General features: G+C 35.7%; 1 protein-coding gene and 1 long non-coding RNA gene across 4 annotated transcripts; both read left to right on the forward strand.

Moving 5' to 3' along the window:
• Positions 1–24,237, forward strand: LOC127847692 (uncharacterized). Of its 2 annotated transcripts, none has more exons than XM_052379760.1 (16): positions 1–123; positions 2,484–2,613; positions 3,566–3,770; positions 4,237–4,402; positions 5,172–5,375; positions 7,522–7,789; positions 11,108–11,181; positions 12,197–12,316; positions 12,609–12,774; positions 13,092–13,249; positions 17,209–17,419; positions 18,331–18,535; positions 19,049–19,331; positions 20,314–20,462; positions 21,071–21,275; positions 21,874–24,237. In XM_052379760.1, exons 2-16 carry the CDS (start codon positions 2,490–2,492, stop codon positions 22,123–22,125), a joined length of 2,790 nt encoding a protein of 929 aa, XP_052235720.1. In that variant the 5' UTR covers positions 1–123; positions 2,484–2,489; the 3' UTR covers positions 22,126–24,237. The 2 variants fall into 2 exon arrangements, with proteins under 2 accessions (XP_052235720.1, XP_052235721.1); XM_052379761.1 differs by having other exon boundaries at positions 42–199.
• LOC127847693 (uncharacterized) lies at positions 7,799–11,101 on the forward strand. 2 transcript variants are annotated; one of them, XR_008034123.1, is made up of 3 exons: positions 7,799–8,512; positions 10,184–10,276; positions 10,467–11,101. It is a non-coding gene; the product is annotated as an uncharacterized LOC127847693 (long non-coding RNA). The 2 variants fall into 2 exon arrangements; XR_008034124.1 differs by having other exon boundaries at positions 10,184–10,230.
• Positions 24,238–24,580: the final 343 nt, after the last annotated feature.

The raw sequence follows: 24,580 nt of genomic DNA on the forward strand, positions 1-24,580 counted from the left end.
GTAAAGTTCCTGATAAACCGGAAATTGAAGTCCGGAAGCGTGTAGTATCCAAGCAACAGTTCAACAAATGGTTATTTGGCGGATAGAGTTTACAAACCGACTTTCTTAACAACATCTTGTCTGGTAAAATGTTTATGCATTATAACATTACTCTTATTGCACATACTTAATATGTTTTAGTGCAGTTTATGAAAAAAACGTAAGTACATGCTGATTGATTATTTTGTTATATGAGTAAAGTCTAAAGATTCAAACTGCAACTTAGTCTTAGCCTAAGCCTAAGGACTTTAGCTTCAGCCTGTTTCAGGTAGCTGAAATAATTCGCATTCAGAATACAACAAAACGCAAAAAGAGTGGTCTTTAAAACAATAACTAAAAGAAAATACGGTAAAATTATTCTAATACAAGTGTTTATGGTGACTGTCAATGAACAGTCAGAACTGGTAGTCTTGGCTTAGGGTGTTTTGCCATGAGTTTAGCAGGAAAATGTATAAAAGTGAACTTTTCAGTTATGCAATTACCTATGGTAGGCAGAACTGGGCTACATTGAACTTTACCGGTACGCAGTTGTTTACCACTATCGACAAAGCGGGGGTTTGGGGGCGGTAGCCCCCGATACTAAGGAAGTATATAGGATAACAACTAAAAAGGTGTTGCGTTAGTTGTTATGTGTTAAGGGTTAGGGTTAGGGTACACTGTTTGATGTTAAGTGTTGCGTACCGGTAAAGTTCAATCGTCCCCAGAACTATTTAATTTGTTGTTAATCAATTTTTTTTATATGTGGCTATCGTTATTTTGTGTTGACTTGAACTTCATTGTGATTCTAGAAGAGATACCATAATGCACTTTTACATTTTATACTGTTTCTTGTGGTTGAGCTATATCCTGGAGTGGGGTATTTTCAACCCTGTAAGGTTTCTATTGATTAATTGTCATAAGATTGCATACATATAATGTTCATGCTTCAAAGTTGCAACAAATTACTATAATTTATGTCTGGTCTGTGGCTGTAGTAAATATACTACAAACATCTTACAGTGCTTTTTGATTTGAAATTTAAGGCAAGTATTCTGCCCCATTCCAAAGGAAAAAATTCTATATTTTTCCCAACTGCATGTGATCTAAAAATTCCCAATTGAAGGTTTGCAATACAAAATATAAATATGTCTAAACATTTAGTTCAGTTTGCATCCAGCTCTATAATTTGCTGAATATCAGTTGAATCTTAGTAAATATAATAGTGAAAACTCTCAATTTCAAAGCATTTGTTTGCATAGTACTAATTTTCCAATTTAATCAAAACACAGCAATTTTTCTCAATCCAAACATAGTTCTTCTTGAATGCTCTGAGCTTTTATAAGTACATACGTACAGCTCAGAGTTCTTCCTTGTAACCCATTTTTTAATGTCAAAAAATTATGTCTATAAATTTGAGTTAAATCAACCTAATACATTGTTACAAACACAATACCTGTTTTTGCCGATATCAATTTGAGAGTGAATTGTGGAGAAATACTCAAAACAAAAACTTTATACAAAACCTGTTATTAAACCGAAAGCCGAAGTTTTGAAATGACGATTCGATCTATCTTATGGATGTGCTGTAGATTGTCTGTATATTACGATTGGTAGATTAGACACGAGATTTATCTTGCTGAGGATTCCGGAGATGGTCTATAGCGTATTATTGAATTCGGAATTACTCGGAATACTCGGCTTTGTCAATTGCAAAAACATATACATTTTAAAGAACCGTTGACATGTTTGAAACTTTGGATATATATCAATATTATGCGAGCATTACATATCATTTAAGTTGTTTTTATTTGCGCATTATGGATATATTTACGATCTATTTGTGTTTATTTATGCCAGAAAATAGTTTATGTGGCTAATATTTCGGATTAAACTGCCGCCCGGATTCTCGGCGGGGGACTTGACATGGAAAATGCCGTAAGCAGTTGCAACTCCAAGCGACTCTGGGGGTCAATAACTGGGAGTTAGATTATTGCAACTAAATCCAAACAGACCTTTTATTCCTGTTTTTGTGAAGCAGCCTTGGACCCCCTATTTTGTGGGAAAATGAGTCGCAAAAATGAGTGGCGAACTTTCTAAAATTGTGAAAATTAGAGTCGTGAACTTCTTGAAATTGTGAAAATTTGAGTCGTAAACTTCTTGAAATTGTAAAAATTTGAGCTGCGAATGTCCCAAAATTGTGAAAATGTCCATTCACACAGAAGGAAAAAATCCATGTGGCCTGATAAAATGGTGAAAAAATGCATTGTTAAAGCTAATGTGACAGTTAAATTGTGCCCATATTAAGTTTTCCATGCTACTACAGAGGGTCATGTCATAATTGTAACATTCATTATTGCAATTTAAACATCATAAATCTTTAAGCAGATCTATTTCAAAGACTGAATTATTTATATAGTGTCTATAAGATGCATTTTTATTCCTTGATTTTTTATTTTTTGTTTTAGGAAAAAATGGCTGCTACAGCGGCATTGGAGAATTTCCATAATTCAATAAGAACTCTGGCGCAGACAAAGCGAATAAGAGTGACAGAGTTCTTTCAAGACTTTGATAAGCTGAGATCAGGATTTGTAACAGGTATTTAACCCTGCTTTTTTGTTTGCCAGAGGTTGTTTCTTTTAGGAATTTAAAGTATTAGGTTTCTGGTTAATTGCAGGCCCCAAAATAAATTTTCAGAGCCACTCTCCCTCCGGTTTTATCTGCTTGTTCTGCTTTTATATGTATATATTTTTTCTGATAATAAGCAACCAGGACCTTTTGATGATATACATTTTTAATAAATTTATTTTGTGTATAGATATCAGTCTATTGTATTTTGACATAGTTTAGTTATATATAAAAAAAAATTATATATAACTAAACTATGTCAAAATACAATAGACTGATATCTATACACAAAATAAATTCATGATTTACAGAAAGACCTATCAAATAGCCTTTTTTCAAGCAGTGTCACAAATCATGTGCATAGCGCACAACCAGATTTAACAATATCACATTTATTTTATTGTTAAAACAAAAGGGAAGTTTCTTTGTGTATAAGGTTTTGTTCATTTGGCATTTTGTTTGCGCTTTTTATGGATGTTATAACTTTGTCATTGATTTAAATTTCCAAATCATGGGAAAAGCACTCATGCAACTTCTAAATCATTTGATCTGCATTATCTGCCCATTTCTGCAAACGGCCAAGACTTATGTTGCAATAAAACAAAAAAAGACAAGTTTAGAGTTAATTTTTATAAATAATTGAACAAAAACCCAATAAAAATCACTGCACATTTTGCAACATGTTTTTAACTCTTTCAGTGCTGGAACCGAATTGTGAAGGCCTTTGCAAACAGTTTGGATCCAGATGAGACACCACAAAATGTGGCGTCTCATCAGGATCCAAACTGTTTGCTATTCTGATAGTATTTTTTGAAAACAATCGAAGAAAATGCTAATTTTAGAAATTCAGCAGAAGACATTTTAGCAGACGACAAATTTCCCAGCATGCAAAGGGTTAACAACTCATGTTTTATGCCTTCAGTTCCTCAGTTTTCAAGATGCTTGTGGCAGACTCTTGGTATTCAACTTACGCCAGAACAAGAAGAAATCGTTCGCAGAAACTACGACATCAAGGGAAACGGCCAGTTCATCAACTACAAGCTGTTCTGTGATGAGATTGACCAGAACTTCAACGCGAAAGATTTAAACAGGAATCCTGAGTCCCAGAGGATTGAGCCCCCAGAATTGTAAGAGCAAAGAGTATTTCTATTAAGCTCCTTTTCATAGAATGTTATTTATAATCATAATAGGCTAATATTTTTTATGAACAAGAACATCTTTGAAAGGCATTTCATGTATCTTAATTTCCAACAAACTTTCCCAATTTGAAGATATTTAATATCTTAATAATTGAAATTGATCCAACAAATTTATTGTTGAAGTTGACATTGTTTTCTTTTTATAATAATAACCTGAAGGACACATGATTAAAACAATATTTCAGTTAAAGTATCTATCTTTTGTATCGGAATAATATCCAACACTGCACTAAACATAAATCCTGTAGACCTGATCATTTAAAAGAAGACTTAATTTTAATTACTGATAACAATATGTATTGATGCTTTTTGAATTCCTTGTTTGATCCTCTTCATTCTCTGCCTATTTTATTGGTAACTGAAATAATTAATCTCTAATATGATTGCTTTAAAGCTTGGGCACCATTCGCACAGTGCGCCCACTTTCTCCCGGGGCTGAAAGACGCTTGGTGCAGCTTCTCCGTCATATAGAGCAATTCTACAGTTACCATGGTGTCAATTTGCGGACATGCTACGAAGACTTTGATCGACATCATATGGGGGTGGTCACGGAAAGCCAGGTTATAGTCCTAACTACATGTTGCATTTGTTTACTTAAAGGGACCGTCAATCAGATTGACGAAAAAAAAGAAAAGTTATAAAATACCGTATTTTTTTACAATTATTAGTTTATATTGATTAAAATATCACGACTGGTATATATCAGTCGTGACATTTTAATCAATATAAACTAATCATTGTAAAAAATACGATATTTTAAAACTTTTCTTTTTTTTCGTCAATCTGATTTAAAGACTTAGTACGATTTTTATAGCCTAAAGAAGCAATGCCTGAATGGCTCAGTTGTTTAAAAAAAGAAACCATTGGTTTTATTCCAGTGTCCAATTTTCTACTGTACATGTTTTTAGCATATTGTCGAAAGAAACACTATCCAAATCCAGGGCAGAGAATTAAAAAATGATTTTGGTTTCATAGCTAAGTTTTGGCAAGTACATTAGGACAAAAAGTATCTCAGTGACAGTTGAAATTTGGAAAAAACTGATTCCTATGGTATTTGCATAAGACAAAAAGCAACAACCATGAATCCATGAGGCCCTATTGTGATTCATGATTTTTCAGTCCACAAGATCTAAAGTGATTAAAAATGTATGACAACACTGACACATTTTGATGTTCTCATGGGCTTAGGTTATATATAGCTACATGTATGAACATATTTTATGTAACCAATACTGCAATGCAATAAGATCATAAACCAAATATTCTTGATCTTATACCCCGAAACTTTGGAGCTGTATGTTAATATATGTCCCTCTTGTTTTATTCTAGTTTTACCGCAGTTTTCCGGGTCCCCCCGATGTCAGCGAGGCAGACATGAACTTGTTGGTGCAGAAGTACCGAGACCCGGACCGACCGGGTTTGCTCAACTATCTCAACCTACATCACGACATTGTTGCTATAGGCAATCAGGTTGCCAAGGAAAAAGAGCTGATTGAGTCACCAAGCACTTATGTGGACATAACTAGTGTCATGGTATGTTTGGATCCAGCATTTGTGACATATTGTATTCATTAACTGTACTTTAAAAATTAACAAAAATTACTTCATTGAATCTTGCAAGAATGACTCCGTTATTACATCTATCCATTCATCAGTGGTCAAATCAATTCTGTCATTCATTGTTTTTTCACAAAGGGATGCATGAGGTTAACCGGTTAACCTACCGAAACGATCAATTAACCGGTTACATTTTCGGGAAAAGGTTAACCTGGCCAAAAAGTATTTGATTATGTTTGTTTCAGGGAATAATTCGTACAATTTACTTTTTGCACATGACGTACTGCCAACTCGGCTGGCGATTAGTTAAAACAACATGCCACACCATCGACGGTAATAAATAATGTGTCAACAATAAAAGTAATAAAGCAATAAATCAATACCTTTGTGATAACAAAAAGGGGTAACGTTTTGATGATTGGCCCTATTGTTTTGTTTGACTCGCGAAAATGTAACTAGCGAACTGCGGGGAGTGTGAGCTATTAGCGAAGACATAATTTACACTTTATAGAACTCGCGATAAAAATCAATTGATAAATTGGACGGCTTATTTTGATGTTTTGTTAACCAATATTAAACACAGATTGGTCTTGAAAATACTGTGTTTATAAGTTACAATTTTATCAAGAATTGCATTCGTATTTAAAATTTTGGCAAGTTAACGGCGTATTTCTTAATCAGAATATAATATCATTAGTATAATTTACGTCCAACGATTCGGCTATTACCGTCCGATGTAAGTGTTATTAATGAAAGCATATTATTAACTTATTAAATAGTTAAACATCAATTAAAAATATTAAAAAATAAAACCGCTACATTTAGTATTTGTGTAATTGCTTAAAATTTGGCGTGCTATGGTACGTTAACAAACAAACGTAACTATCAGTATTTGAGATCATAATACTTAGTTAATTCGCTATTAACTAACTATACTGATTATATAAGTTATTAAATTTACAACTTACAGTTTATTTAGAATTAATTTCATTTGCATTCGTGTCCTTTATAATAAATATCAAACAATAATACTTCGGCTACAGACGCTAAAATGCACACAACAAAATATGCAATTATCGAATAAGAAGAGATGCGGGTTTGTTGATCCACCAACTTTACGTCGAACTGGAAGGAAAGAAATCATTTGAATATTAAGTCATTTTGAGTTTCAAAAATGAAAACAGAATGAACACCATTTTTGTGAGCGAACGTGATATAAGCGGCCCAACCAAAAATAAGTTAATAACACGTGAAAATGAAGATTTTGTAGTTCTTTTTTTTTCCTCAAATGCATTTACGTAGGAAAAAATAAAATATATATATAGCATACATTTAAAAAATTATTAAAATAAATTATATAATACATATTATTACGAAACTGGCATGTTATCAATGCAAGCGATGACAAATTTGAAATTACTTTTGTTCATATTGTACGGTTCGAGCGGTATGACATTTTTTACGTACTCTTAGTCATTATAACTACTTTAGGCGTTTTGGTTAACCGGTAAATAACCGGTTACGGCAAAAGGTTAACCAGTTAATGGTTTTTGTAACCTCTTGCATCCCTAGTTTTAACAATATGATTTAATATCACAAATTACAAATAACAACGTTCTATTGCGGAGTTCCGCCAGTTTCTATCTCTGTCTAAATGTTCAAATTCTCTTTCTTATATACACACTATCATCTTAACATGTATTTACTTGTGTTTAATCTGTGAACAACAATATAATTTTAAAGAAGCATAATCAACACATACCACACGAATTTATAACTACAGAATGCACTATTTATATACACATATATTTTTATTCTACAAACTGTGAACAAACAATCAGATCATAATGTATGCCAGTCATGTTTCTGAGGATTAAATTCTGTCAATCTAAAAAAACATATCACACTGATTTAAACCAAACTAAAAAGGTCCAAATTTATCTTTGTGACAGTTTATCATATTAAATATTTAAATCTCATGTTTTCCATATGCATTTGTATGTTGGTTCATGGAATAATTAAGAGGTTTTCAATACTTATATAAATTTCAATTATGTGTGATGTCTTAATATATAATGTACTTAAGATTGTGTTCTCACTGTTTATCATTTGAATACCATAGCTGACCCCTGATCCAGATCTAAACACTATCTTCGACAAAATCCGTGTAGCTGTCTTCAAGAACGGGATCCGCACGACAGAGTTCTTCAAGGATCATGACAAACTGAGAAGTGGAATCATCACAGAGAACCAGTTTGTGTGTGGTTTAGCACTGGCTGCTGGCAAAGAGGCACAACTTTCTCGTGCTGAAATCCAAAAAGTGGTCGAGTACTACAGGCAACCAGATGGTCGAGTGAAGTACAAGGAATTCTGCGATATCATGGAGAATGGTAAATGCTTCTTATGAGAAAAAAAATAAAAGCAAAATAACTCCTTGCACCTTTTTGCTTGACTGGTCATTGCCAAATAAGAGTGCATATATTTTAAAATTTAATATTTATTTGCAAATACATGTATTCAATGGCATGTAAAGTGACTATGCTTTATACCTTAAGTGTTTTAGTACAACATTTTTCTCTATTTAGCAAACTTTATCAAATGTTGCAAATCTGGTCCTTTTTTACACCTTTACTATGAAGGCAGCATTCTGTACACTTTGTAGTTATCGATCTCTCCGTATCTGATTTTATATTTGTTTTATTGTTGTTGTTTTTTTATTGCCATTAGAAATATAAATTAGTAGCTAGTGTGTGTTTAAAATTACCACAAATTACCCTACATTCAGTCTACATTTATCACCCATAAAATCTTGAGTGAAGTAAATCAGTGGTAACAAAGTGGACACAAAGTCAGATAGTTTCATTTATGGTTACATTCAGATTAAAAAAAAATATTTCATATGTGCCTGTATCCTAACACCCAAAAAATTGCATATTTAACACGCAGTTTAGAATGTACTAAGTAAATGATAACCATTCATAAGTTTAAACCTATTTATTTTAGCTTGATTACATCGAAGGCCTAAGGCATATTGAAACGCTCTTAAGTCTGTTTCCTGACGTCTCTGGGGGAGATCTAAAGAATGCCCTCACTGTGGGGATCGAGCCCATGAGGTCACAGTCACTGCAGGGTTGTCATTATTAACCGATTGCCGATCGAATTCATCGGTTAAAATCGCCAGAAAATCGGTTGTTTTTCCCGAATCTTTAAAATTGCGATCGGAAGTTTTTATCACGCATAATAACCGTAGTATAGTAGAGCGACGCCCGGTCATTCAGTCAGTCCGTTAACTCCGCCTAAGAGCTACTGTTTTCAATGAATTTCTCAGCGAGTGGCCAATATTGATTTTTCCAGCTGTCAATCAAATACTTCTTGGTAAGCACGTCAACCAATCAGCGCTCAGGCAGCCGAATACACGCCGACCCCATGTGAAACTGTATCAAATAGCTGTACATTTAACAGATTATTACTGACCGTATCTCAACGAATGTAGCACTGTAGAACGTAATTAACTAGTTTTTTTAGTTAGAGGAAAAGTTTCCTCATATTAAAAAATGCTCTTTTCTGCCAAAATAAAAGATATTAGCAACCTCTGCGCTACGAAGTTGTTATTCAGCATCTAAATATTAAGGTCAACGTTTTCCCCGAGGAAAAATGACGTGATGTTATACATGAAGTCTAATTTTGGCATGATTTTCATCTGTACATGAAAAACACGAGAAATGTGTCTCTGTTGCTAGAATTTTCTTAATTTTCCGCGAATAATTAAATCTGAAAATGATTTTGGATAACACATTTAATTAAACGCATTTGAAAATATTTCAATTAAATAATGCAGTTTGTTATACAAATGGTCATTACACATAAATAATATAATAAATAGGTAAATAACGTGTTTTGAGATTGCCAAACTATGCATACATATAGGTCTACACGCATGAATGAACTGACAAGTTATATCACGATCCGGAATGACAAGTACTCGGTACAATTTAAAGAAAGACGCGTTTTTATTCTCAGAAACTAACTTTCACTTTCGCAAAATTTTCTGAAAGGAGGTACATGTAACAGTTTAATTTGAGTCGTTGATTTGTTGTAATTACTAAATATAAACGGTTCTCAATGCTCTCAAATCGCGTCACGTGATTCACGCATGTACAATGGGAATTCCCCAATCCCACAATTCAATTTGTATATGCATTTGCGTTAAATGGCGGACGACATTCATCGTCAATATTGGCCGTAATTTGGTTTTGAAAAAAAAGAAATCGTAATAATGCTTGATTATCGGGTAATGGATAGAATTGGAACATGCAAAGATCTATCATTATAAGATGTTTTTACATTGTACAGAATACTTAAAATGTGAAAATCTTAAAATTTTCTATTCTTTTTAGACCCCATTTTAACTTTTTTATGCTCTGAGAATAGCATTTTGTCCCTAAAATGTATAGAATTCGTTTTCGGTCGGGGGGCTTCGCCCCCCTGACCCCACTACCAGGGCCTTGCCCTGGACCTACAAGGGGGCCTATGCTTCCCCCTTGACCCCCGGCCCAATCGGTTACTATTCCAAAATAATCCTTTGTTTACAACCATAATGACAACCCTGGTCACTAGATGAACATCATATCCACTACTTGAACCCATGAGGTCACAATCACTAGATGAACACCATATCCACAACTGAACCCATTAGGTCACAGTCACTAGATGAACATCATATCCACTACTGAACCAATGAGGTCACAGTCACTAGATAAACATATCCACTACTGAACATAGAGGTCACAGTCACTAGATGAACATCATATCCACTACTTGAACCCATGAGGTCACAGTCACTAGATGAACATCATATCCACTACTGAACCCATGAGGTCACAGTCACTAGATGAACACCATATCCACTACTGAACCCATGAGGTCACAGTCACTAGATGAACATCATATCCACTACTGAACCCATGAGGTCACAGTCACTAGATGAACATCATATCCACTACTGAACCCATGAGGTCACAGTCACTAGATGAAATTGAACGCCATATTCACTACTGAACCCATGAGGTCACAGTCACTAGATGAACATCATATCCACTACTTGAACCCATGAGGTCACAGTCACTAGATGAACATCATATCCACTACTTGAACCCATGAGGTCACAGTCACTAGATGAACATCATATCCACTACTTGAACCCATGAGGTCACAGTCACTAGATGAACATCATATCCACTACTTGAACCCACGAGGTCACAGTCACTAGATGAACATCATATCCACTACTGAACCCATGAGATCACAGTCACTAGATCAACATCATATCCACTACTTGAACCCATGAGGTCACAGTCACTAGATAAACATCATATCCACTACTTTTATGAAACATAGTTGAAAAGTAACATATGGCCTTGGCACTGCACTAATTATTGGAAGTTTGAAACTGCCTGAATCCATTTTTTCATGTTTGTGTGTTTGTTGAATGTTTGTTTATAATGTCTGATACATCTGGTTTGCATCTCGATGTTTGGCCACATAGGACCACGTGGCAATAAGGTCTCTTGCAGCTGAAGTTCCAGAGTGTGTAGATGTGTACAATGACCATACTTATTACACTTGTCTTCTATGATAACCTAGGGGCTTTGTATGCCCTTGGAATGTGGGCCTTTTCTTCTTTCAATCCCTTTCTAATGTCATTCCAGCATTCACCATCCCTGACTTGGAGAAGAAACCACTGCAGAATGTAACCAGGCCTGTGAGAGGGGCACTGTCAAGGGTAGGTAATCACTGATATTTGTATAAGCATTTTGGGAACGTTACATTCTGAAATTCGCCAGATTATAGGATTGGAAGGTATTTCTTTATTATCCCCCGCCATAGGCGATGTCTGTCCGTCCGTCTTTCAATCCTTCCGTCCTTCCATCTTTCAGTCCGACCAGAGCCATATCTTGGAAGTGGATTTCATTGAAACTTGGTATGAGTATATATATGGATAAGAGGATGATGCATGCCAAATGGCATTGTACACCATCTGTTAATATCTGTTAATAACGGAGTTATTGCCCTTTGTATCTTGAAAAAAATGCTTTTTTGAGTGTAAAATATAACGCTTTTGTGTCCAGAAGCATATTGGCGGGGGATATCAATTCAACGAATTTGCTTGTTTTACTTAATAGAGCAGTATTAGTTTGCTTTTTAAAGGGTTAGATATTGTTAACCAAGCAAACAGTAGAAAAGGCCTGCACTAAAGATGATTGACGATTTAATACTCAACTTGCAATAGAAAAGACAATTGGTGTTTATCTTTAAAAAAAAAATTATAATGTATATGTTGGCCTGGGAAAATAAGTAGTTTAAATTAGTATGATTAAATTTATGAATAAGAAGTGTAAGCATGAACACCATTTGTAACTGTTATGCTATGTGGGCAAGATTTTCATGAAAGATTGCCATTTTGTAGAAGTGATTTTGACTCCCAATCGCAACTATTATATACAAAGAGATTTCAAAATTGAGTTTGAATTTTTCTTGATAATACCATCACAACTTTATTGACAACAATTTTATATGTGTCTATAATACTGCTGATATGCATTTTTATTATTCATCAGGAATAAAAACTAAAATTTTACCCACAGTTGCCCACGCTTTCTCTCGGTTCCTTTTGGAAACAGAACGTGTACAAAACCTTGTGACCCAGTAATGGCATAATGGGATGTTGGCTTTGGCTTATTTATATCCCTGTAAGTGTCCTGCAATAACTGTATGTATCTGTCTGTCTTTCCACGTAGGGCTTGAAGCCTTTGACTGAGACCCAGGAAAGTCGACTGGAAGAAATCCTGAGCCAGATATCAGACAATGTGCGCAGACGTCGGCTGATGATGTACCCTTACTTCAAGGATTATGACAGGGTAGGTAACTGGTGTGCTAGAGCATTTTCTGAGCATCTATAAGCTAAAATGCATGTTTCTCAAAGGATATTTTTTATAATCTGAACATTTCATTAGGTTTGTTGTATGCATCAGAAAATATTGGTATTAGACGAACAATCAAAACTGATTTTCAGTGAACACCTTTACTGATAAATATTAAGTTTTAGACTAAGTTATTATTGTGAACATTAGGCATGGTTTATATAAAGTCATTAGATATCATAGAAAAAAGATCTCAGTATAGCCGCATGTAAGATGCTCTTGATTTCAGGGAATTGCCTACACACGTGTTGTCACTCCTACTCAGTTTGGGAGAATTCTTCACTTTCTGTCCCTTAATGTGGCCCCTGAAGACCTCAAGTTGCTACTGCAGAAGTTTGAAGATCCTGCCACTGGTGATGTGAACTACCCGGCCTTTGTACAGGCTGTTGATAAAGGTACATGACATAAACAGCTTGTTTTTGATATAGAGTTTTGAGACTGATGAGGCATTGGTGTCTTATGGACTTAAGTCTTAAATAAATCGATAATTCAGTAGACAGTTGTTTTTAAGAAATGAAACAATCTTACAACATGTATGCTGTAAAACAATCTTACAACATGTATGCTGTAAAACAATCTTACAACATGTATGCTGTAAAACAATCTTACAACATGTATGCTGTAAAACAATCTTACATGTATGCTGTAAAACAATCTTACAACATGTATGCTGTAAAACAATCTTACAACATGTATGCTGTTTGTTTTTCAGAGTTTGTTGGGCACACTATGGACGATGCAGACCTGAGTCAGAAAGGTCGCACCAACACGCCAGTGAAGGAACGTGAGACCACAGCGGCTGATAGCAATGTCAGCTATGAGGATTTGATGGCCAGGATTCGCTCCATTGTTCTCACTAACAGGCTGAGGGTATGAGTTCATTGTATTATACATATATACCTATAGGTAATTGGACTCTACTGATTTTGGTATAAAAACATCAGATAGAATTTATATGAACTCTTTCTAAGAAATCATTTTCTGCAGTTAATTGCTGGAAAATTCTGACTTGAATGACATCTTTAGTGTACAAATCATAATGATGTCAGGATGTTGTGTAAATATTCATGTTATTCAATATTAATATATTTTTATGTTTGGAATTTACACATCATTTGTTGTGTTGGTGACTTGCAATATTACCAAAAAGGTATTTACAAAATGAACTCATGCAAGGACACATTCGATTTGTGATACAACCATTTGAAATACCACATTCATGTCATATTCATTCCCTATGTGTTTTATTGTTTTCAATGGTTTATAGGGGCTTAGTAATGCACGCTATACACAATATTCTTGCGTTAATACTGACAATGTTTTAAATTGACCAAGTAATAAAACAGTAGTGACTTCAGTACATTTAAGAATTCAAAATATTTATTTGATAGGTAGCTGCAACTTTTGCCTAGGATCCACTGATAGATTGTGTGTATTTTCTGTTAACATTTATATTTATGCATTAATGTGTTGTATAGGAAATAATCTTGATATCTTTCACTGATTTTTTTCTTGGTTTCCAAGTAAATACAGTGAAAGAATCAGATTATGAACAATGCCAGACTGAAATTTGTTGGATGACATTATTTGTTTGATCTAATAACCTCAAGGTAAAAAATTCCAAGTTAAGCCACTTAACTGTCAACTTTCATTAAATGAGCTGCATTCTGGTAAAACTGGGCTAAATGCATGTGTGTGGAGTGTGGTCTTAAATAACTGGGCTTAATGCATGTGTGTGGAGTGTGGTCTTTAATAACTGGGCTTAATGCATGTGTGTGGAGTGTGGTCTTAGATAACTGGGCTTAATGCATGTGTGTGGAGTGTGGTCTTAGATAACTGGGCTTAATGCATGTGTGTGGAGTGTGGTCTTAGATAACTGGGCTTAATGCATGTGTGTGGAGTGTGGTCTTAGATAACTGGGCTTAATGCATGTGTGTGGAGTGTGGTCTTAAATAACTGGGCTTAATGCATGTGTGGAGTGTGGTCTTAAATAACTTGGCTTAATGCATGTGTGTGGAGTGTGGTCTTAAATAACTGGGCTTAATGCATGTGTGTGGAGTGTGGTCTTAGATAACTGGGCTTAATGCATGTGTGTGGAGTGTGGTCTTAAATAACTGGGCTTAATGCATGTGTGTGGAGTGTGGTCTTAGATAACTGGGCTTAATGCATGTGTGTGGAGTGTGGTCCTAGATAACTGGGCTTTATGCATGTGTGGTCTTAGATAACTGGACTGAATGCATGTGTGTGGAGTGTGGTCTTAGATAACTGGGCTTAATGCATGTGTCTGGAGTGTGGTCTTAGATAACTGGGCTTAATGCATGTGTGTGGAGTGTGGTCTTAGATAACTGGGCTTAATGCATGTGTGTGGAGTGTGGTCTTAGATAACTGGGCTTAATGCATGTGTGTGGAGTGTGGTCTTAGATAACTGGGCTTAATGCATATGTGTGGAGTGTGGTCTTAGATAACTGGGCTTAATGCATGTGTGTGGAGTGTGGTCTTAAATAACTGGGCTTTATGCATGTGTGTGGATTGTGGTCTTAGATAACTGGGCTTTTATGCATGTGTGTGGAGGGTGGTCTTAGATAACTGGGCTTAATGCATGTGTGTGGAGTGTGGTCTTAGATAACTGGGCTTAATGCATGTGTGTGAAGTGTGGTCTTAAATAACTGGGCTTTATGCATGTGTGTGGAGTGTGGTCTTAGATAACTGGGCTTAATACATGTGTGTGGAGTGTGGTCTTTGATAACTGGGCTTAATGCATGTGTGTGGAGTGTGGGTCTTAGATAACTGGGCTTAATGAATGTGTGTGGACTGTGGGTCTTAGATAACTGGGCTTAATGCATGTGTGTGGAGTGTGGTCTTAGATAACTGGTCTTAATGCATGTGTGTGGAGTGTGGTCTTAGATAACTGGGCTTAATGCATGTGTGTGGAGTGTGGTCTTAGATAACTGGGCTTAATTCATGTGTGTGGAGTGTGGTCTTAGATAACTGGGCTTAATGCATGTGTGTGAAGTGTGGTCCTAGATAACTGGGCTTAATCCATTTGTGTGGAGTGTGGTCTTAGATTACTGGGCTTAATGCATGTGTGGGGAGTGTGGTCTTAGATAACTGGGCTTAATGCATATGTGTGGAGTGTGGTCTTAGATAACTGGGCTTAATGCATGTGTGTGGAGTGTGGTCTTAGATAACTGGGCTTAATGCGTGTGTGTGGAGTGTGGTCTTAGATAACTGGTCTTAATGCATGTGTGTGGAGTGTGGTCTTAGATAACTGGGCTTAATGCATGTGTGTGGAGTGTGGTCTTAGATAACTGGGCTTAATTCATGTGTGTGGAGTGTGGTCTTAGATAACTGGGCTTAATGCATGTGTGTGAAGTGTGGTCCTAGATAACTGGGCTTAATCCATTTGTGTGGAGTGTGGTCTTAGATAACTGGGCTTGATGCATGTGTGGGGAGTGTGGTCTTAGATAACTGGGCTTAATGCATGTGTGTGGAGTGTGGTCTTAGATAACTGGGCTTAATGCATGTGTGTGGAGTGTGGTCTTAGATAACTGGGCTTAATGCGTGTGTGTGGAGTGTGGTCTTAGATAACTGGGCTTAATGCATGTGTGGGGAGTGTGGTCTTAGATAACTGGGCTTAATGCATGTGTGTGGAGTGTGGTCTTAGATAACTGGGCTTAATGCGTGTGTGTGGAGTGTGGTCTTAGATAACTGGGCTTAATGCATGTGTGTGGAGTGTGGTCTTAGATAAATGGGCTTAATCCATTTGTGTGGAGTGCGGTCTTAGATAACTGGGCATAATGCATGTGTGTGGAGTGTGGTCTTAGATAACTGGGCATAATGCATGTGTGTGGAGTGTGGTCTTAGATAACTGAGCTTAATGCATGTGTGTGGAGTGTGTTCTTAGATAACTGGGCTTAATGAATGTGTGTGGAGTGTGGTCTTAGATAACTGGGCTTAATGCCTGTGTGTGGAGTGTGGTCTTAGATAACTGGGCTTAATGCATGTGTGTGGAGTGTGGTCTTAGATAACTGGGCTTAATGCATGCGAGTGGAGTGTGGTCTTAGATAACTGGGCATAATGCATGTGTGTGGAGTGTGGTCTTAGATAACTGGGCTTAATGCATGTGTGTGGAGTGTGGTCTTAGATAACTGGGCTTAATGCATGTGTGTGTGGAGTGTGGTCTTAGATAACTGGGCTTAATGCATGTGTGTGGAGTGTGGTCTTAGATAACTGGGCATAATGCATGTGTGTGGAGTGTGGTCTTAGATAACTGGGCTTAATGCCTGTGTGTGGAGTGTGGTCTTAGATAACTGGGCTTTATGCATGTGTGTGGAGTGTGGTCCAAGAAAACTGGGCTAAATACATGTGTGTGGAGTGTGGTCTTAGATAACTGGGCTTAATGCATGTGTGTGGAGTGTGGTCTTAAATAACTGGGCTTAATGCATGCGAGTGGAGTGTGGTCTTAGATAACTGGGCATAATGCATGTGTGTGGAGTGTGGTCTTAGATAACTGGGCTTAATGCATGTGTGTGGAGTGTGGTCCAAGAAAACTGGGCTTAATGCATGTGTGTGGAGTGTGGTCTTAGATAACTGGGCTTAATGCATGTGTGTGGAGTGTGGTCTTAGATAACTGGGCATAATGCATGTGTGTGGAGTGTGGTCTTAGATAACTGGGCTTAATGCCTGTGTGTGGAGTGTGGTCTTAGATAACTGGGCTTAATGCATGTGTGTGGAGTGTGGTCTTAGATAACTGGGCTTAATGCATGTGTGTGAAGTGTGGTCTTAGATTAGCCTGTGTAGTCCACATGATTTATATTTCAACATTGCAGGTAGCTGAGTACTTTGAAGATTATGATCCCCTTCGCAGCGGCTCAATCAGCAAGTCTCAGTTCCGGCGTGGCATGAGCCTCCTGGGCTTCAGCAAACTGGGTCAGCATGATTTCTCAGAGGGCCACTACAAGCTCTTGTGCGATGTCTACCAGAACCCCCAGAAACACGACCAAGTGCTGTGGACAAAGTTTTTGTGGGATGTTGAGACAGGTATGACACAAATGTTTTTTAGCAATCATTTTTCGTTATGTGTCTTATCAAACACTTCTAGTAAGATTTGTACATGCACATCTATGTGTTTCAATCTTAATAGCATGGGTATAAAGCTCACTCTTTTCAATCTCTGAAAATACTCCTCTTATAGTCCATAGCCCTTGAATCTGATAGTAAGGGGATAACATGCCCTCCCAGGAATGAGGTAAGATAAGGTGTATAACCCTTTCTAGAGTCTTGTGAGGCTTATTTACACATGTATATTAAAACTGAATGTTGGTCATTATTGTTTTCTTGTTAAACCACTTGCAATGAGGGAATTCTGTTCCTTTTAAACTGCATTTATTTTACCTATAACAAATAAATGTAAAGATCTTTCTTTGTGAATCTTGCAGAAATTAACTTGAAACTTTAATTAGCTCAGTTTAAGCCTACGGATTTATCCTGGATTCCGTTCAGCCTGAGGCTAACTGAGGCACTCTTGAGTCTGTTTCCTAGAAACAACCAGTACTTTGCGGTGTTTCTGCAGGAAATCTTTTGAATGCTCCCAGAGTGAGGATTGAACAGGGACCTCCTGGTTGTTAGGCAGACACCATGTCCATCACTCCACCAGGAATTTGATGAAATACTCCTTGTGCATCATATGTTGTGTTTATATTTTCATATATAATTTTGTCAGGACATTGCTTACCCAGCCACAAAGCTTCTGTGGGGATTGTCCCTTTACCTCTAATTCAAGTAGGGAAGTTTTAAAGTACTGGCACAAGTATGCGCCCCTAGTACTGGTAAACCAGCTTACCCAGGAAAAGTGTAAGAATGTTAAAATGACTGAAATCCTAGTGGTTATGACAAACAAATTTGCAGTAAATAAACAAACAAACAAACTTCATATCCATTTAATATTTCAGTTTTCACACAGCCAAATCTTGAGAAGGATCCAGACACCAAGGTGCCTCCCCAGGAAATCTTCCGCGTCCCGAAGCCCGGCACAGTTGACTGGGGGTACGCGTCCACAGACCACAAGGACCTGTTTAATGCTACCATGGACAGACTTCAGCAGAGGTCTGAACAACGACGAGTCCTGGCTAAACCAGTGTTCCAAGACTTTGACAAGTGAGTGTCTGGAAAGTTATATTTATAAAATTGAGTTGTTCTTAGAACTGGGCTAAAAAATTGTGCTTAAATTGAAAAGAAAATTTTAAAAATATTGTTAACGTTTGACGCATTAAGCCCACTTTTCCTCTAGCAAGGCTTCTTTGTAACATTGATGGTTGAGCATGCCATTATTGTATTGTAGATTAATGAGAAAAGTCAATGGACTTTTACAAGACCCTCATAGGCCCTAATTAACAAGTGTTTTGGATAGGCTCCAATTGTAGAAAGAGTTGTACAAGTTCTCGAAGTTGCTAAATACAACTATTTTCAGGTAAATTAACCATTTTAGTGACTAAACACAGGAAATATTGGTACAAAATGCAATATTGTCAGTTTGTCTGTAAAGTTTTGGACAGTAATTTTCGAAAATTGCGTCAATTAAAATTTTTTTACAAGTGTCTGAACATTTAGAGTAAGAACAGGTGGTTTTCACTCAACTCCAGATGCTTCAATGCCCTCTTTTTGTTCTAGGCATAACAATGGTCACGTGACTAAGTCCCAGTTCCGTCAATGCCTGACGATGTTGGAGCTCCACTGCACGGAGCCTGAAATGATCGCACTTGAGGCGAAGTTCTGTAACGACACAGGATTCAACTACCTGACGTTCCTGTCAGAGCTGCAGCCGGTCGAGCCACCACAGTTCATGTATGTGAGCCGTCTAGAGGACATTAGAACGGCCAATCAGAGAAAGACACTGCCGGAGCTGAATGCTGCCAAAGATCTGGAGAATGTGCTCCTGAAGATTAAAACAAAGGTGACACTATTATGTTCATGCACCTTCAAACTGTCAATAATTAAAATTGTATTGATAAAACCTTCAAATACCAAAAAACAATTGTGAATGTTAGTGCCTTTAATATTTAAAGGGGCCTTTTCACAGATTTTGGCATTTTTTAACTTATTCATTAAATGCTTTATATCGATAAATGTAAACATTGGATCGTAAAAGCTCCAGTAAAAAATCGAGAATAAAATTAAAAAAAGGAAAAGAACATTGCCCGGACCAGGTTTCGAACCAGTGACCCCTGGAGTCCTGCCAGAGTCCTGAAGTAAAAACGCTTTATCCTACTGAGCTATTCCGCCGAGTACACATATTTGACGTATTTTATACCTTATATAAGCAATCTTCGTAGTTTCACAAAATTTAACGACAAAAACAGAACTCTCCAAATTATTCAATCGTTTCGCGTTGCAACGCTTTATAATTTTTAGGTTTTAAAATCGTCAAAAGATGCATATAATGGCTATATTAGACCACGGTAAATGTTCAGTATTACTGTTTCCTCACAAATATCATAACTAAAACGAAAATTTGCGAATCTGAAACAACTTTTGTCAATTTTGTCAATTTACCAAAGAGTGAAAAGATCCCTTTAAGAGTATTTCTATTAGACAAGAAATTCAAAATTGAGCGCTTTAGTAGTCCTATTTTTGTCACTTTTTCCCTTCTTTTTCTCATTTAATATGTAAATATCAATTTAAAATTTCTGCTTTAATGGCTTTAAAAAAAAACTTTATTGTGTTTGTACTTGATATACTGTATCTGAGGTCAACTGAGTGAAGTTGATATGATGTCTGTCAAGCAACTGGGTTAAAGTGCCACTCTTCCTCAAAGACAGCAAGTACTGGTACTACCCAGGAATGGACTCTGATGTCTTGACAAGCTTAGACTATGGATGCCAAAGAGCTTAAATAAAAAGGTTTCAAATTGAGATGCAATTTAATTCAAATTCTAGGTGGCCCGAGAGCGTATTCGTGTCCTTGAGTTCATGAGAGATTACGACAAGCTGCGATCTGGCCGCATGCTGAAGACTTCATTCCGTAGAGCTCTGGACTTGTGTCGGTTTGAGCTGAGGCAGTCTGAGATGTCCATTTTGGAAGACAGGTAAGAAAGAAAAAAACTGACTGTATTTTAATAGTTTCGCCAAAGGAGTTGATGCCTTTGGTGGATTAGTGAATCCACCTATCCAGATAGTGATTCCAATTTGAAACATTTTATTGCCTTGGACGCTTTTATTATGCTCCTCTGTGAAAAGGTTAAGATCAAAGGAATATAATTTGTACTTAATAAAACGTCTCTGTAAACAAACCAAGTAATGTCTTTATCAACATAATATATAGGGCGGTATATTGATTTTTGCGCTAGAGAGATTGTTAGAGGAATTCTGAAAAAAATCTTCACCTGTTCACCACAATTCCTGGTTGGGTTATAAATAATCTTATATGGTTGATTACCAATCTTACTCGGGCTTTTTTTTATTGCATTGTTTTACAAATTTTGGCTGAGTTTTATCTTTTTCAAACAAAAATCATGTCTGTATTTGTTCTTTGTAATCTTCAATGAGATTTTAAGGAAATTATCATCTTTGTGTAGTCTTTCCATAGAGCTCTGGACTTGTGTCGTTTTGAGCTGAGGCAGTCAGAGATGTCCATTTTGGAAGACAGGTAAGAAAAAAAAGTGTAGTTGATTAATCGTTACTTTTGTGTTCGTAGGTACCAGTCAAACACTGACCCGGAATATGTTGAGTACCTAAAATTCTGCGATGAGTGTGAATCAATCTTCACATCAAAGGAGCTAGAGAAGCGCCCCCTGGAGGACGTCGTGCAGTTTAAACCGCCCGAGGAGTGGGAGAGGAACAAGCTGCCTACCGACCAGCTCACTAGGTTCAAGGCTTGCATGGACAGACTCAGTGAAAAGGTGAGTGAGAGTGTTTTCTTGAGAAACTGCTTTAACCCTTTCAGTGCTGGAACCAAATTTTAAAGGCCTTTGCAAACAGTTTGGATCCAGATGAGACGCCACAGAAGGTGGCGTCTAATCAGGATCCAAACTGTTTGCTATTCTGATAGTATTCTTTGAAAAAAAATCTAAGAAAATGCTAATTTTAGAAATTCAGCAGACGACATTTTAGCAGACGACAAATTTCCCAGCATGCAAAGGGTTAAGAATTTATTTTTGATTTATGAATTTCAATGACCGTTGGGTAAATTGTTGTACTATACTTTGGTTTGATTAGAAAATTGTTACGGCCATTAAGATTACAATTAAGTGGGGAAATACTGTAATGACCTCTATTCATGTGCAAATTGACACTTACTTGTCAAACAAAGAAAACGCTCTTCTATGTTGTTTATGCTTATTGTAATTGTTTAGATGTTGTTGTTTTTAGGCCTTTTACCTTATTTGGAAATCATTATAGGTAATTATTGAACATAAATAATAAGTAAAATAAATACTGTTTTTCACTGATTTGTTATACCCCACACTGTTATTCAATGGCCATATTGGTGTTTTCAAGGTCCGCAAGCACCAGATGCAGTTATTCCCGTTGTTTGAAGACTATGATCGTGTCCACAATGGCACAGTGTCAAGGTCGCAGTTTAGACGGGTGCTCACTGAACTGGAACTTGGCAGCCTTGTGAGTCAGCAGGATTTTGAGTTGCTATGGCAACAATTTGACGTGAAGATTGGAGGCAAAGATGACGTCAACTACATTGCATTCTGTGATATGATTTACAAGCTGGCAAATTTTGAGGCGAGAAAACCTTGAAAAGTTTAGGCTTCAGTTTGGTACCTTTTAATTACAAAAAATTGGAGAAAACAAAGACTACTTTAAAAAATGTCAATTTTGAATAAAATGCATTACATTTATGTTTGTTTTTACATTTTTTGCATTTCTATTGAATAAAGCGTTACGATTTTCGCAGTGATTTTTTGTTTGTTTCTTGGCATTTGTTTGTCACACATATTTAGGATGGAGTGAATGCGAAACTGTTATGTTTGCAAGTATTACATATTTTTGGATTTAGAGTGAACTGCTATTTATAACTTTTGGTTATATAAATATTGTACTACAGTATATATTAACCGTCAGTTTTTATCATTCAGAAGTGTTTTAACACTCCTTTAATTAAACTTGTATTAATTTGTTTACTCTTTATATATGTCGACTTAATTGCAAGCATTACAATGATTTTGTGTACAAAGGACCAAGACATGATGTTATCATCTTATGTTAATTCTTGCTTTGAATATTGTGGTAGTCCTTTTACTCCATACATTATCATGTCATAGTATTGTAACTCTGTGATATTTCCTGTTAAGAAGTTTAAATCAAAAAGAGCTTGTTTATATTTTATGTTTTACAGTTAATTTAGTATTGTATTCACAAATGTACAGATTCGTACAATAGAATCTGCTTTTGTTGAGCATGTTTGTATTAAGCAATCAATCAAATATATCCAAAGTATTATGTGTGATGCCGTATATGCATTAGATATTTACATTTAAATGGTATGTTAATTCAACTTATTTTTTGCTGAATATACACATATTTAAATGCATTAATGTGCATTAGTATTAAATGGTTACTTGGTTACCAAAGCTGATTGCCAAACCATGTTTTGTTAACATTATTTTTCAGAACTTGATCTTGCAAAATTGTGATTGTTAATCCATCCATTTTAAACTATTTTTAATATTGAAGGAATATTATAAACGTTGTTTTTTTCGGCCCATGCTGAAATTTTGTCATACTTATTTGACAAAATGTTATCAAACTTTAAAAACACTTCATAAATGATGGAAATCTATTCATACGAACAGTTTGCATAGCTTCTACTTGCGACTTTATACCATTTTGGCCATATTTTCTTACATAAATGACACTTTCTGCAAAACCGTTTTGACCGGAACCAGATGATAGGTGTATTGTGGGTTATTTTTGTTTGACTAACCTTAACAAATGTGGGTAATGATATCCAATGCGACTTGCAATTGTATACAATGGGATAACCACTTTGTATAACATATCCACAAAAGGATAGATTTAACTAAAGGTCATCTTTTGGATTGGCTAAAGTTATCCATATTTATAATATTTATACAATTTGCTGCTGAGTTATATTGTTATAGAATAGAAACATTGAGCAAGATGATACATTTATATAGATAAATAAATTGATTTTATATTTGGCACAAATTCAGTATTACTCGATGTTATGCCAAAAGTATTAAAATGTTCAGCATGGAATAAAGAATAGTTAAAAGTTTGTCTATTGAAAAATATATGTCTACACTTTTAATATTTAAATAGATATTTATGTATAGTTTGTTTCATATTGTATAGCTTTTTCTCTTATGTGCATGTTCCCAGTATTAGCAGATATTTTGCTAACATATGTCAGTGTAAGGAATAAACAAGGTATATTATAAGCAACTTTTTTTTACCTGAATAGTATTTATTTGCAGTAAAACTGTATTGATGCACCCATATTCAATATTAAGATTACATGAAAACCTTTATATAAAAGATAATAAATATATCGTTGTAATCGGAAAATAGCTAAAAGCTTTGACTTTCTTAGTCATGTAATTGTTGACTTTATATTAAAATCTAGTGTTATGGCATTATACAATTTACTGTAACGTATTATTGGTGTTGTTACGATAACATACTTGCAATTGTGCTTTGGAACTAGTTTTTAAAAATATGCTCATAAAATTCTATTGTTACAATATTTTTTAGTATAATATGCAATTTGTGATATCTTGGATGTGCACATTTCTGTATGAATTCCATTTGTTGTCATTCTAAAATCATTTTCTTCTGTTTTCTGGATAATAAATATATGTGTTGAAAATAAACTAAGATATAGCGAAATCAATGTTGTACTTATAACAAACTGTATTGTAATGTCCCTGCTTTTCAAGGTATTGTTATGGGGATTAAAAGGACTTTTTCACAGATTGGAGTATTTTTGAAAACTGTCTTACCGATTTTTTTAATTTAATAAATAAGTTAATTCAAACCTTGGCCATTTGGTGTCAAAATCTTACATGGTGCCATGGAACCATTTTCTTTACACTGTAGTTTAAACACTGTCAGTAATACAATTTTTGCCAAAAGAGGATATTAAATATCGTGTAAGGATCGGTATTTTAAACATTTTTTAGTCAATAATGTAATTTTATTTGCTTGAATAAGCATGTAATATATACTTTTT

Source organism: Dreissena polymorpha, chromosome 10, assembly GCF_020536995.1.
Source record: "Dreissena polymorpha isolate Duluth1 chromosome 10, UMN_Dpol_1.0, whole genome shotgun sequence".
Classification (NCBI taxonomy): domain Eukaryota; kingdom Metazoa; phylum Mollusca; class Bivalvia; order Myida; family Dreissenidae; genus Dreissena; species Dreissena polymorpha.

Excerpts from the sequence above, each read along its gene's own strand:
- LOC127847692 (XM_052379760.1), top strand. The coding sequence starts at position 2,490 with ATGGCTGCTACAGCGGCATTGGAGAATTTCCATAATTCAATAAGAACT. Across the intron at positions 20,463-21,070 it reads ATGTCCATTTTGGAAGACAG|GTACCAGTCAAACACTGACC; the intron begins GTAAGAAAGAAA and ends TTGTGTTCGTAG. Across the intron at positions 21,276-21,873 it reads TGGACAGACTCAGTGAAAAG|GTCCGCAAGCACCAGATGCA; the intron begins GTGAGTGAGAGT and ends GGTGTTTTCAAG.